Genomic DNA, 11900 nt, shown 5'->3' with positions numbered 1-11900 from the left:
AAAAGCTACATTAGTTCCGTGTTTTTTTTTAACTTTGTGTACATAATAATGAACGTTGTCGGCAAGTCTTTGAAGCCTGCTCACATAGTGAGCTTCATAGGTATATTATATATGTACACATGCAAATTCTCAGTCAAAACCTACAATGAAATCTCTACCACCCAGAAACTCGAGTCACTTGCTTAATTTTGTAAATCTTGTGTTCAGAAATTGGGTGTACCAGTCGTAGATTTAGTTCTCATAAAAAAATTGATTTGAATACAGAAACATACAGTTTTGGTAATGGTTCTCTTTTTTTTTTGAATCTTTAAACAAATTTTTGACATAGCACCGATTTTTTACTACTCGGGACCAATCAAGTGCCAGATATTTTATCTTCAGGCATTATGAGGTCATAATCAATAATGACCGCCAATACGCCAGGACCATCAAATTCTGTAAAATTTGAAGTTTATTTAATTGGATTAAGAGAATATGGCTGTTATTTTTGCTGCATAAAACTGCATGGGTTTCTCTGGGTACTCCAGTTTCCTCCCACAATAAGACCCCCCCCCCCCACACACACACACATAATATCAGGGCCAACAAGACTGATTAATATAAGTTGAAATAACTTGTTTCATAATTTTTGCAATGTAAATAAAGTTTATATTTATAATAATTACGATGCCTATAGAATGATTCGTTATTACCATTTTGTTGGGCTACTTCCTAACCTCTACTTTTATTAATGTTTGCCTGACAGACTAGGAGTTTCAAAAATGACTAATAGCAGAACTTTACACTCAATCAGGACATTCACGGTTTATGTAATCCAAAAATTCATCAGAATAAGAATTAGTGTCTCAATAGCATTTACATTAAAACAAAAACACACCCATTTTTCCATTTACATATATGTCAGTTTAATAAACTTGCTAATTCAAATTAACAACAAATGTCACAAATACACATTCTATTCCTTGGCTATCGCTTCAGTTACGACTTTATTTTTACGAATGTATGGAAGGGCTGCCTGAACATTCTGAAAGTAAAACAATAATATAAACATCAATTTTAATTGTCATGATGAATTTCAAACTGAAACAAATTTCACCTTCAACTCTTATCTTAAAATCAGTCTTCACATTATTATATTACAATATGATACAATGGGATATATAATGGACGCAGGCATTGCTATGCTTCTATTCCGTCTTTTCGTATTGCAAAGTTATCTGCACTTGATAGCAGGTATTGATTGTAACGTCATTGGTTTGTGTGAGAAAATTACACTGTTTTCTCAAAAATCGATGACGTTACTCTCACAAACAAATTATGTAACAATCAAAACCTGCTTTCAAGAGAAGATAACTCTGCAATACTCAAAGACGGAATATTAATATCAATAATTATACAAAAAATGAAATAAATGGTTGTTGCCTGTATATTACTGTATATATTATCCCCAAAATAAACCCAGGGGCCTAATACATAATATTTGACTCAAAATAGGGAGATTTGTTTATTACAGGACAATGAAATTTTGGCATTTGTACTAAACTGCTATATAGATATGGTGGGGCTATTACCAGGCATGGGCTTATTACTAGGTATGGTACTGAATATTTAGATATGTACAACCTCCAAATAAAATTATCAACTCTTAACCCTTTCACCCCTATGTAACTTTAGTAGACTCTACCATACATTGATCTGGATGAGTCTATTATGGTCTACAGTGGTGAAAGGGTTAGTATTGTTGTGAAAGCACAACATGAAATTGTTATATAGGTTTTAACATTTTCTTCCACCTCTGCGTAAGCAAGATGAATGCCCCATGAGGAACAACCATTATATGGAAACCCAGCGACCCCAGTTTTGGAGAGAAAAAAAATCTTCTAAATATTGACTAGGGAGAGCAAAATATTGACCAACAAAGGACAGCATACCATGGCCAGGTAAAAGAAATGTTTGCATTTAACTCATTCACCCCTGAAATTTCATAATGAACTATTCCAACCTTTGAATTGGAGAGTTCAAATGTGTCTTCAGGGGTTAGAATGTTAGAATGTTCAGCACCATATTGGCTGACGTTATTTCTGTATAATCTGGATACATGTGACATCACTGAATTGACATTTTGCTCAGCGGAAGAATATACTGTTTACTGGGATTATTTTACGCCCAGTCAAACTTTCGCCCTTCACCAGAATAGTCCATATTCGCCCAGTGTTGATTTCCCCCTTCACATTTAATTACTATGCATATTTTATTGTTTGCTAATATTCGCCCTCATTATGGCAAGGGAAAAAGACAAAAATTAAACTGCAGCAAAAAAATCCAGGTATACAGTATCCCCTGAAATATTGTCGCATCGGATATCACCTAATGGAAATAAACCATTTTTAAGCAATTTGCTTGGAAGCTTTTCCAGACCCTTTTGATTTTAAAAGTATACTATATACTTTTTACTGCTCTTTCTAAATCTACTCTTGGTAAATTTGTACAGTATCAAGTTAAATTTCTCATTCCCACATACCTATATATGATAGAATCTATAAGGAAACTGTGTAGGTATTTCGGTCATGGGAGAATTTTTGTCTGGGACCAATCATGTTGTGGGTCACTTTTTGCCACAAAACACTAAAATGGTCTCTAATAGGAACTATTATCATAGAAAGTATGACATTGCTTCTGCAAGTTATGGTTCCTAGTTTTTAACCAAACATAATTACAATGGCATGCTGCCATTGGCTGGCATATTCCATCTACGGCAGGTTCAATCTGATTAAAATCATGTTACATTGCTTCCTCAACTTAACACTATGCCTGAACTACAAAGTTATCGAAGCCATGTAGCAGATGATTTTAATCAGATTGCATCTAGTTTGTGCATATACATATCCTTTGATAAATATGGGTCATCTTTGACAAGCATATAATAACTGCCACACAGGAAATTGAAATTCCATACTAAATATATAACTTACCAATTTTGAAGCTCGTTCAGTAAGTTGGTCAACAGCCCAGTAATGCAGCTGAAATGTAAAAACAAATTTAGGGGTGAATGGCTTATAGAATGACCCTTACTAAGCCATCTTATATTTTGTAATCGACACTGAACAGGTTTTATAAATCACAACATGGCCGCGGCCTTAGCCAACTGACAAATTGAAACTGGAAATCGGAGGCCGCAGAAATGAGGTCTGAGAGCAGAAGCTGCACACTCTTAAAGCTGTGGGAGGAGGGGTGGGGGTGGGGTGGTGGGGTGTCAACCTCCCACCTTCAGGCTAGCTCGTTGCATAAAATGCAAACTCATTTAGAATACCTAAACGTGTGTACAATTCATGTGTTGACCTTGTGATCTGCTTTCAAGGAAATTCTAAAACAAACTACTGAAATCTGTAGCAGTTCTAATGGTAATGTAATATATGGATACCTAAATGCTCCAAACAGCAGAAAGCATCTCTACCGGCTAAATATAAGTGTGAAGTGTTGGTATTGACATCTTTGTATTGATATCTGAAACAAATGTTGGAAAATGCTTCCAAAAACAAAATCTGACAGAACAAATTTGTATTCAATGACCTTATATTAGTGCGACATAGGCCTTTATTCCAGATATTGTTCTGTATTGAACATGCATTTACAAAGGGAAGTAAATCTAACATACCTTCAGAACTTTTGGTATGGCCAATCCCTGGACTCTGTGCAATTGCCCGTAACCACTGGCGATGGGGTGAATCTGGGGGAACAAAAATCTAAGATAAGAAAGGCTCAACGGTTTCAAGTATGACTGGATGATTGATGATTAAATTAAAAATACAAATTGGAGTGAGACCGGTATCTTTACAGAGAAAAAAGAAGATCTATCAAGGTAAAGACTAGAGTCTACCAAGATGAGAAACCTGAATCCCAACTGAAGAGAGAAATTGAAGTATGCTGAGGAAACCTACTTTTTATCAAGGCATTAAACCTGAATCTCTAAAAATCTTAGAAACACTGATTCCTTTTAACCTTAACTACATATATTAAATCATTCCCTTGTTGGACACATTATATACATGTACAATCTTCTGTGACCTTGACCCTATGACCCTGAACCCCATGACCTTAGCTCCTCATACTTACTCCAATAAACATATACCATTTCCTGACACAATGACCCTTTACACCTGTCTAGACCCTGTGACATTGACTCCTTACATTTGACCCCCTTTGACTCAGATGACATATACTGACCCCTGTGACCCTGTATGCACCGATGTGTGAAGACGATGCCATCAGTGGTCCACTACTCATGTCGATGTGGTCGCCCATGCGGTACACTTTCACTTTTGATTTGCTTACAGACCGTGATGCCACACTCTTGAGCTGTTGAAACTTATATTTGTTATCCTCAAACATCTTCTCTGCTATTGATATGTCGATGTAGAGAGGTTCCAGTGGAAGGTTTTGTGAACCCAGTCGATATCCGATAGCACTCAAGCCTCTTAGTACACTCTGAAACAGCATTACATAAACTTACATTTGCAAACATAGCTTCAATAAAATAAATATACTAGAACACTTAAGACAAAAAATTCTGAATACTCCAAATTTTCCCCCCAATTATATGAATTATATAAACACATGTAAGGCTATTTGTAAAGGTTAGATTCTCCATTGGAAAAAGCCTTAAATCCACCAATACCTCTGGATGGGAATTCCAGGCTGTGTTTCAAATTGCCTGCAAGTTTTCTTGGTACATTTCGCACCTTTAAACAGCTTTTTACAATGGTCATCATGAAGAATCTTAGCTTTTTTGCGTTTTGCTATGGCATGACCTTACTATAAAACCGACATTTAAAAAAATATATTCATAGATGAAACAGCGTTTATTTTTATATTTAAGTATGTGTTCTCTAGATAACAATTTTTTTCAGTGTTGCTCAGGAAAAAGGTGACAAATTGTGAACAGATGCCATACTATACACTAAGCCATCCTCGGTATCCTGGGATTTCGTATACGCTCGCTTTCACTCCCTGCACTCCTTGAATATGTCATAGCAAAAGTGAAGGTTTTGCTATGACATATTCAAGGGGTGTAAAGAGCAAAAGTGAGCTTAACCCCTGGATATTGAGGATGACACAAAGCTCACTGGAACTTTGTGCCAGATGAGCTAAAAACTGGGATACTGTGAAACTCATGCAAATAAAAAGTTTTTGGAATACTGTGCTTTCCAGTCTAACAGCTATGTAAGCTGCTTACCTCGTTTATAGTGTAGTCTGTGGTAGCCGTGCCGAGATTAGCATCATATACAAAACTTCCGCTTCTAACTGAAAAATAAAGAGAATAGGGCGCACACTTTAAACTAGCATTACGTATACACATTCATTGTCTAGTGCAGTGACTATAAAACGTCAACCACACGTTATAAATTAATAATAATAATAATAATTTGAGGTTCTTATATACCGCTTTATCACAACCTAGTTTGTAGGTAGTCTGAAAGCGGTTCACAAATTATTATCCGGGGTTTCATAGCCTTTGCGACCAGCTAATATCTTTCTGATTTCCCTGGGGAGCATACAGCTGGTGCTGCCATTTCAGCGCTTACAGCTAGCATTCAACAATTCCAGCACTGCCCAACCACGTACTCACTTACAGCTGAGTAGACTGGAACAAGCGGAAGTAAAGTATCTTCTTCAAAGATACAACACAGTGCCATGAGCTTACTTGAACCTGCAACCCTTCGGTCATGAACCAAGCATTCTACAACTACACTTTTGTGTCTCCAAATTAGATACCACTATAAATAAATGTTAAGGATACTGATGATTAAATCATTATAATTGAAAATCAACCAGTTAACTCTTTTGAATTCGGACAACTCAATAAACTAATGTATCAAGTTAGTGTTGTTACTTTATTTGGGAAAAATTATAAACTGATACTGTTTGCTTTGTTTGTATGTTACGTCCTATTAACAGATATGGTAATTTAAGGAAGTGCCAGGTTTTGGTGGTGAAAGAAAGCCAGAGTTCCCGGAGAAAATCCACCGACCTACGACCAGTACATGTACCTGGCGACTGCCCCACGTAGGTCTCGAACCCCTGACCAAGTGCTGGAGGGCTAGTGGTAGCAGAATGTCAGATGCTTCAACCACATGGCCAGCGCAGCCCCTACTGGAAACTGATAATGCAATTGATCATCAGTCAGTTGACTACTTCAGATTAAAACCAACTATCGCGTTTGATTTCAAACCAACTGCGCATCACTAGTGAAGGAGAATGTACAAACATTTGTTAGATGACAAATCTAAGGTTATATACAGTGTATCTGAAAAACATATTTGACAACATGGCAGCAACACATGAACATATTCATACATGTTCATGTGATAGCAAAGATTTGTGGAAATCCATTTCAATAGTTAAAAGGGTAGAAGAATGGACAAAGCTCTGTTGGTTTAATGAGTAGAAGAATGGACAAAGTTTTGTTGGTTAAAGGAGTAGAAGGATGGACAAAGTTTTGTTGGTTAAAGGAGTAGAAGAATGGACAAAGTTTTGTTAGTTAAAGGAGTAGAAGAATGGACAAAGTTTTGTTGGTTTAAGGAGTAGAAGAATGGACAAAGTTTTGTTAGTTAAAGGAGTAAAAGAATGGACAAAGTTTTGTTGGTTAAAGGAGTAGAAGGATGCACAAAGTTTTGCTAGTTAACGGAGTAGAAGAATGCACAAAGATTTGTTAGTTAAAGGAGTAAAAGAATGGACAAAGTTTTGTTGGTTTAAGAAGTAGAAGAATGGACAAAGTGTTGTTAGTTAAAGGAGTAGAAAAATGCACAAAGATTTGTTAGTTAAAGGAGTAAAAGAATGGACAAAGTTTTGTTAGTTAAAGGAGTAAAAAAATGGACAAAGTTTTGTTGGTTAAAGGAGTAGACGAAAGGACAAAGTTTTGTTGGTTTAAGGAGAAGAAGAATAGACAAAGTTGTGTAAGTTAAAAGGAGTAGAAGAATGGACAAAGTTTGTTGGTTTAAGGAGTAAAAGAATGGACAAAGTTTTGCAAGTTAAAGCAGTAGAAGAAGGAACAAAGTTTTGTTAGTTAACGGAGTAGAAGAATGCACAAAGATTTATTGGTTTAAGGAGTGAAAGAATAGGTTTTGTGGAAAAAGATTTTTTTCAGTTTTAGAAATAGAATACCAAACATCTTTTTTTTGTCAGTTAAAGGGGTAGAATACTGGACAATTTTTTGTAAGTTAAAGGAGTAGAAGAAAGGACAAACTTTACCAAGTTTTAGAAAAAAAATAACACAAAGAATTGTGTTAGTTGTACAATGTTTTTACCATCCTGCATTCATGAGGCAAACTCTAATTCCTTACCATTGGGACGAGGAAATGAACACAGGTCCACCATGATACTGTCTTTGAACCCCGTCTCTAAAATATGTCCCAAGACAAACGACATGGACCGCCAAAATGTCTAAAAAAAATAGAACAGCCATTAATTAAATTAGGCATGATTGAATGGGTGCATAATATGACAGTCACAATATATCATGGTTTTTGTTATAACAGATTGTATACAACCTTGAAAACTGCATATAAATGTAACAGAGGTCATTATTTCAATTGTTCAGTTTCTCCGCTAGGAGTCGAACACAGGAGCTCTACTTACTAATATAAAGCTCTACTGAATGAGCTAAAGAGAAATTCACCCTAGCCGAGTCAGTAGGAAGTGGCCAATGTTTTACCAGAGTGACATACTCCCCCTCCAGGAAAGAACTTCAGGGTGACATACTCCCCCCTCCAGGAAAGAACTTGGTGACATACTCCCCCCTCCAGGAAAGAACTTCAGGGTGACATACTCCCCCTCCAGGAAAGAACTTCAGGGTGACAAACTCCCCCTCCAGGAAAGAACTTCAGGGTGACATACTCCCCCCTCCAGGAAAGAACTTGTCTCGATTTTCTATGGGTCAAATCGATAGTATTTCACAAATATTTCCCAGGTCCCTACATGCAACAATGTAACAGCGGATTTCCCAGGTCCCTACGTGGGCAACAATGTAACAGAGGTCAATATATGGTCAATACCTCCGCTAGAGTGGAACCAAGGACCTCTGGTTTCCTAGTTTTACACTCTACCAAATTAACTATAGAGAAGTTATCCCTAGCCGAGTCTGTAGGAAGCGGCTATCCCTAGCCGAGTCGGTAGGAAGCGGCTATCCCATGCCGAGTCGGTAGGAAGCGGCTATGCCTAGCCAAGTCGGTAGGAAGCGGCTATCCCTAGCCAAGTCGGTAGGAAGCGGCTATCCCATGCCGAGTCGGTAGGAAGCGGCTATCCCTAGCCGAGTTGGTAGGAAGCGACTATCCCTAGCCGAGTCAGTAGGAAGCGGCTATCCCTAGCCGAGTCGGTAGGAAGCGGCTATCCCTAGCCAAGTCGGTAGGAAGCGGCTTTCCCATGCCGAGTCGGTAGGAAGCGGCTTTCCCTAGCCGAGTCGGTAGGAAGCGCCTACCCCATGCCGAGTCGGTAGGAAGCGGCTTTCCCTAGCCGAGTCGGTAGGAAGCGCCTACCCCATGCCGAGTCGGTAGGAAGCGGCTTTCCCTAGCCGAGTCGATAGGAAGCGGCTATCCCTAGCCGAGTCGATAGGAAGCAGCTATCCCTAGCCGAGTCGGTAGGAAGCAGCTATCCCTAGCTGAGTTGATAGGAAGCAGCTATCCCTAGCCGAGTCGGTAGGAAGCAGCTATCCCTAGCCGAGTCGGTAGGAAGCAGCTAGTATTTTACCAGGGTGATATAAAGTTCTATATCATTGCACCTAGAACCTAGTGCGATAATACGTCCGAGACGGTCTGCACTTTACTGGAAGAAAAAGAAGAAAGTAAACTTGTTTTTTTATCCCTTCTCTCAGAACAACACTGCCACTACAGATGATTATGCATACTCACGTCATTGCTATCAAAAGGAGCCTCTTCCAAGAAGTGTAAGAGTTCTAATGTACAATCTTCCTCCAGGGGGCGATGCATATCCCACAGTTTGCCGTTGACTTTCGCCACCACAGAACGCTCCATTAACAGTTCCTGCATGTCTGCAACAAGGATTAGAATCTCTTACACTTCCATTCAATTGATACAAAAGAGAACTGAAACAATGCCCTCAATACATAGGTGAAGGAACATATGTACTGTATTTCACAAATTTTCGCTTAAAAATATTTATAGGGTTGGGATATAAACTGTTTCCAAGTTGTGACAGAGAAACTGATCATGGGACCCTAGGGACATGCCGAGACCTTAGGATCAATTGGTTGTGTACTGTCTGTCTATTTATGCTCAGCACTTGTATTGGGTTATGGGATGAGGATCTCAACTTTTCATAGTAATGACCCATTGACTAAAGTTTTAAGGGTGGGGCCAGACCATGAAGCCGTTCAGGTAGCATGGGCTGAGGATTGTGGCCCGATTCCAGGGTCTAGTATCACAATTGTCATTTATATTGAGATTATTAGTGCCCACTACTAGCTAGTTTGATCATTGAAACTTTTGGTCAAAACTTCATACTGCTGAGTTTGATATATATTATCTTTTCAAAGACAGATTGTTGTTTGTCCTTTTTACTAGCACAGTAATTAAAGTAAATAAAAGCAGATCAAGTGAACTTTCCGATTTCTGGCTGTTGAAGTTTTATTCTGATCAAGCAGCTTTGCACTCAAAACGAAAAATATATTCAAAACTAGGGATCAGGAACCTTCTTATTTAACTTGAGAAATATCTGTCATTTGCTTTCAGATAATCTGTGATAATAATATCTGATGCTGCTATCACTTTGTGTATTATATTAGATTTTCACAACTTCCTGCAATTTACAGCTCAAAATCTATTTATTCCACAAACCCTCGATCCTGTTTATACAGAAACTGAAAATCACAACCTTTGTAAAACTTGAATAGTAAATAGGACTCAGAGAAAAAAGAATGAACTTACGCATGGTGCAGTGGTAAGGAGTTGACAATCCTTTGTTCATGACGAGTGTGCATGGTTCGGGATGGCCTCCGTATTTGACCTCTATCTTCTCAATCCGCGTCACCAGCGATAGCTGACGAGCCTTTTCTTCCTCAAACAGTGCATTTCTTTTCTTCCTTATTTCAGCATTTGTCAGCTTTCTTTCAGAATAATATCCTATTAATACAAAACACTATTTTAGGTTTACAAATACATACAAGTACATGTACCAGTAAATTGTAACGGAGCACCAGCAAATCTGCCAATGTAGTCAAACTGGTGTCAGGTCATTTCAGTAAAGAGTCTTTTCGGTAGCAAGACAAAAGTTATTTCGAGTCTTTTTTTGTCTTGCTACCGAAAAGACTCTTTACTGAAATGACCCCTCGGCTAAAGACCTATTCTTGCACAAGATGCACTATCATATAAAGTGAGTCAACGAGAGATATCAAAAACGTGGAACATGTGCATGTGGAAATCTGGCCCAGTAAATTTGAAAAATCTCCAATTTGCTACGGAATGTGTCATTAGTCGCCTCTCAATACTGTGATGGATCTAACAGTCACAGCAGGGGGTCCACACTTAGTCGCCTCTTTTGGTTTGCAGGAATAATGCATGTGCCTCTTTTGGTTTGCAGGAATTATGCATGTAATTATCAAATAAGTCAGTGCAGGAGGAATAAGTAGATGAAATGGCTAAGATACTGTATAAATCTGCAATCTTGACAACAGCTGTTGGCAACAGGCATATTAAAATGCCTTGCCACAGGGAAGTCTGGTTTGTTCTGCTTGATGGAGCAGTGGTGGTTGTTGATCATGACATTGAGCTGGGTGAAGGTCTCGCCCACGTACTGTAACATGCATTTATTGCAGGTAATAAGATACACCACATTGACTGATGTGCATGTCAGCGTTTGTAGTATGTGATACACTTTGCCGTTGATTGTACATTGAAATGTATCTGTGGAGCACATGTATGGACACAGTTTGCACACCTACTTGTTACAGGTATTGAAAGAGCCTTTCGACGTAGCAGGGTTAGGTGAAGGTACCTTGCTGCTTACTACAAGATCTCTAATGTGTTTAGGTCTACGATATGCCAGTATAGGAGACTCTGGAAAGATCTGTCTAAGTTTCGCTGAAGATTTGATGATGCGCCAGGGCTTTTTCAAGATAGATGGAAGTGGCGGCAGGTCTGGGGGGAACATGACTACACAAGGTACATATAAAATTCACTCCTGTTTCATATATAAATGGTTTTAGTCTATGACCTGTGTCACGATTTCCCCGTGTTGGGGATCATTAGTGTTACCAGATTGCTAGTGCTTGAGGGGATACCTACCAACATTTACGATAGAAAGGCTATGCCTTTGCACAGGCGCTTGTATCTGGTATTTAATACCAGAGCTAAAATCCACTACTTACATATTTATATTGGATTTTAGCTCAGGTAATAAATACCAGATTTTAGCTCAGGTATTAAATACCAGATACTAGCGCCTGTGGCCTATGATAAGTTGTAATAACTTTTACCATATCCATAGTTAAAATGTATTTTGAAATTAAAATATGTTTAGAGAATAAAGACAGTGGTATCTACAGCAGAAAGAAAATGAAAAATCCCGAAACGACTTTTGACATGTCCCGAAACGACCCGAAAAAATCCCGAAACGACTTACGTCTTGTTATCGACCTGACAACACTGTATGCACAAGGGTAGTTTGAGCACCTGTTTTGTGTCCATAAGTGGCACTTTTGAATATCCTATGTATAGACAACTTACTACAAAACGTTTTATCCAACGGGTTAATAAATCTGTTCGTGCAAAGTTTCCGAATAGACATCTTCAACAAGATGTACACAAGTTGAATTCAATGTCGATCGTTCACACATGTAAAAAATATCATGTTCGATGTTAATAGCACGCTTGCAGTCTCAAACAATGTAA

General features: G+C 38.3%; 1 protein-coding gene across 1 annotated transcript; it reads right to left on the bottom strand.

Annotated features, from left to right (window-relative positions):
• Positions 1-880: 880 nt before the first annotated feature.
• On the bottom strand, positions 881-11890 carry LOC110442279 (39S ribosomal protein L39, mitochondrial-like). The gene is made up of 9 exons (XM_021485798.1): positions 11736-11890; positions 9939-10133; positions 8904-9043; positions 7341-7440; positions 5234-5301; positions 4225-4485; positions 3656-3727; positions 2973-3020; positions 881-1024 (listed from the first exon to the last, which is right to left on the bottom strand). Exons 1-9 carry the CDS (start codon positions 11794-11796, stop codon positions 956-958), a joined length of 1014 nt encoding a protein of 337 aa, XP_021341473.1. The 5' UTR covers positions 11797-11890; the 3' UTR covers positions 881-955.
• Positions 11891-11900: the final 10 nt, after the last annotated feature.

This window comes from Mizuhopecten yessoensis, unplaced genomic scaffold, assembly GCF_002113885.1.
Source record: "Mizuhopecten yessoensis strain PY_sf001 unplaced genomic scaffold, ASM211388v2 scaffold716243, whole genome shotgun sequence".
Lineage (NCBI taxonomy): Eukaryota > Metazoa > Mollusca > Bivalvia > Pectinida > Pectinidae > Mizuhopecten > Mizuhopecten yessoensis.
Note: the sequence above shows the minus strand (reverse complement) of the source record. Positions and strands in the feature narration are given on the sequence as shown.

What these genes read in the sequence shown, in the direction of transcription:
- LOC110442279 (XM_021485798.1), bottom strand. Translation starts at nt 11,796, where the DNA reads ATGTCTATTCGGAAACTTTGCACGAACAGATTTATTAACCCGTTGGAT. An exon ending in CTCCTTTTGATAGCAATGAC is followed by an intron (nt 7,441 to 8,903) that starts GTGAGTATGCAT and finishes TATTTTTTTTAG; the next exon opens with ACATTTTGGCGGTCCATGTC. An exon ending in GTGCATACAGGGTCACAGGG is followed by an intron (nt 3,728 to 4,224) that starts GTCAGTATATGT and finishes TTGTTCCCCCAG; the next exon opens with ATTCACCCCATCGCCAGTGG.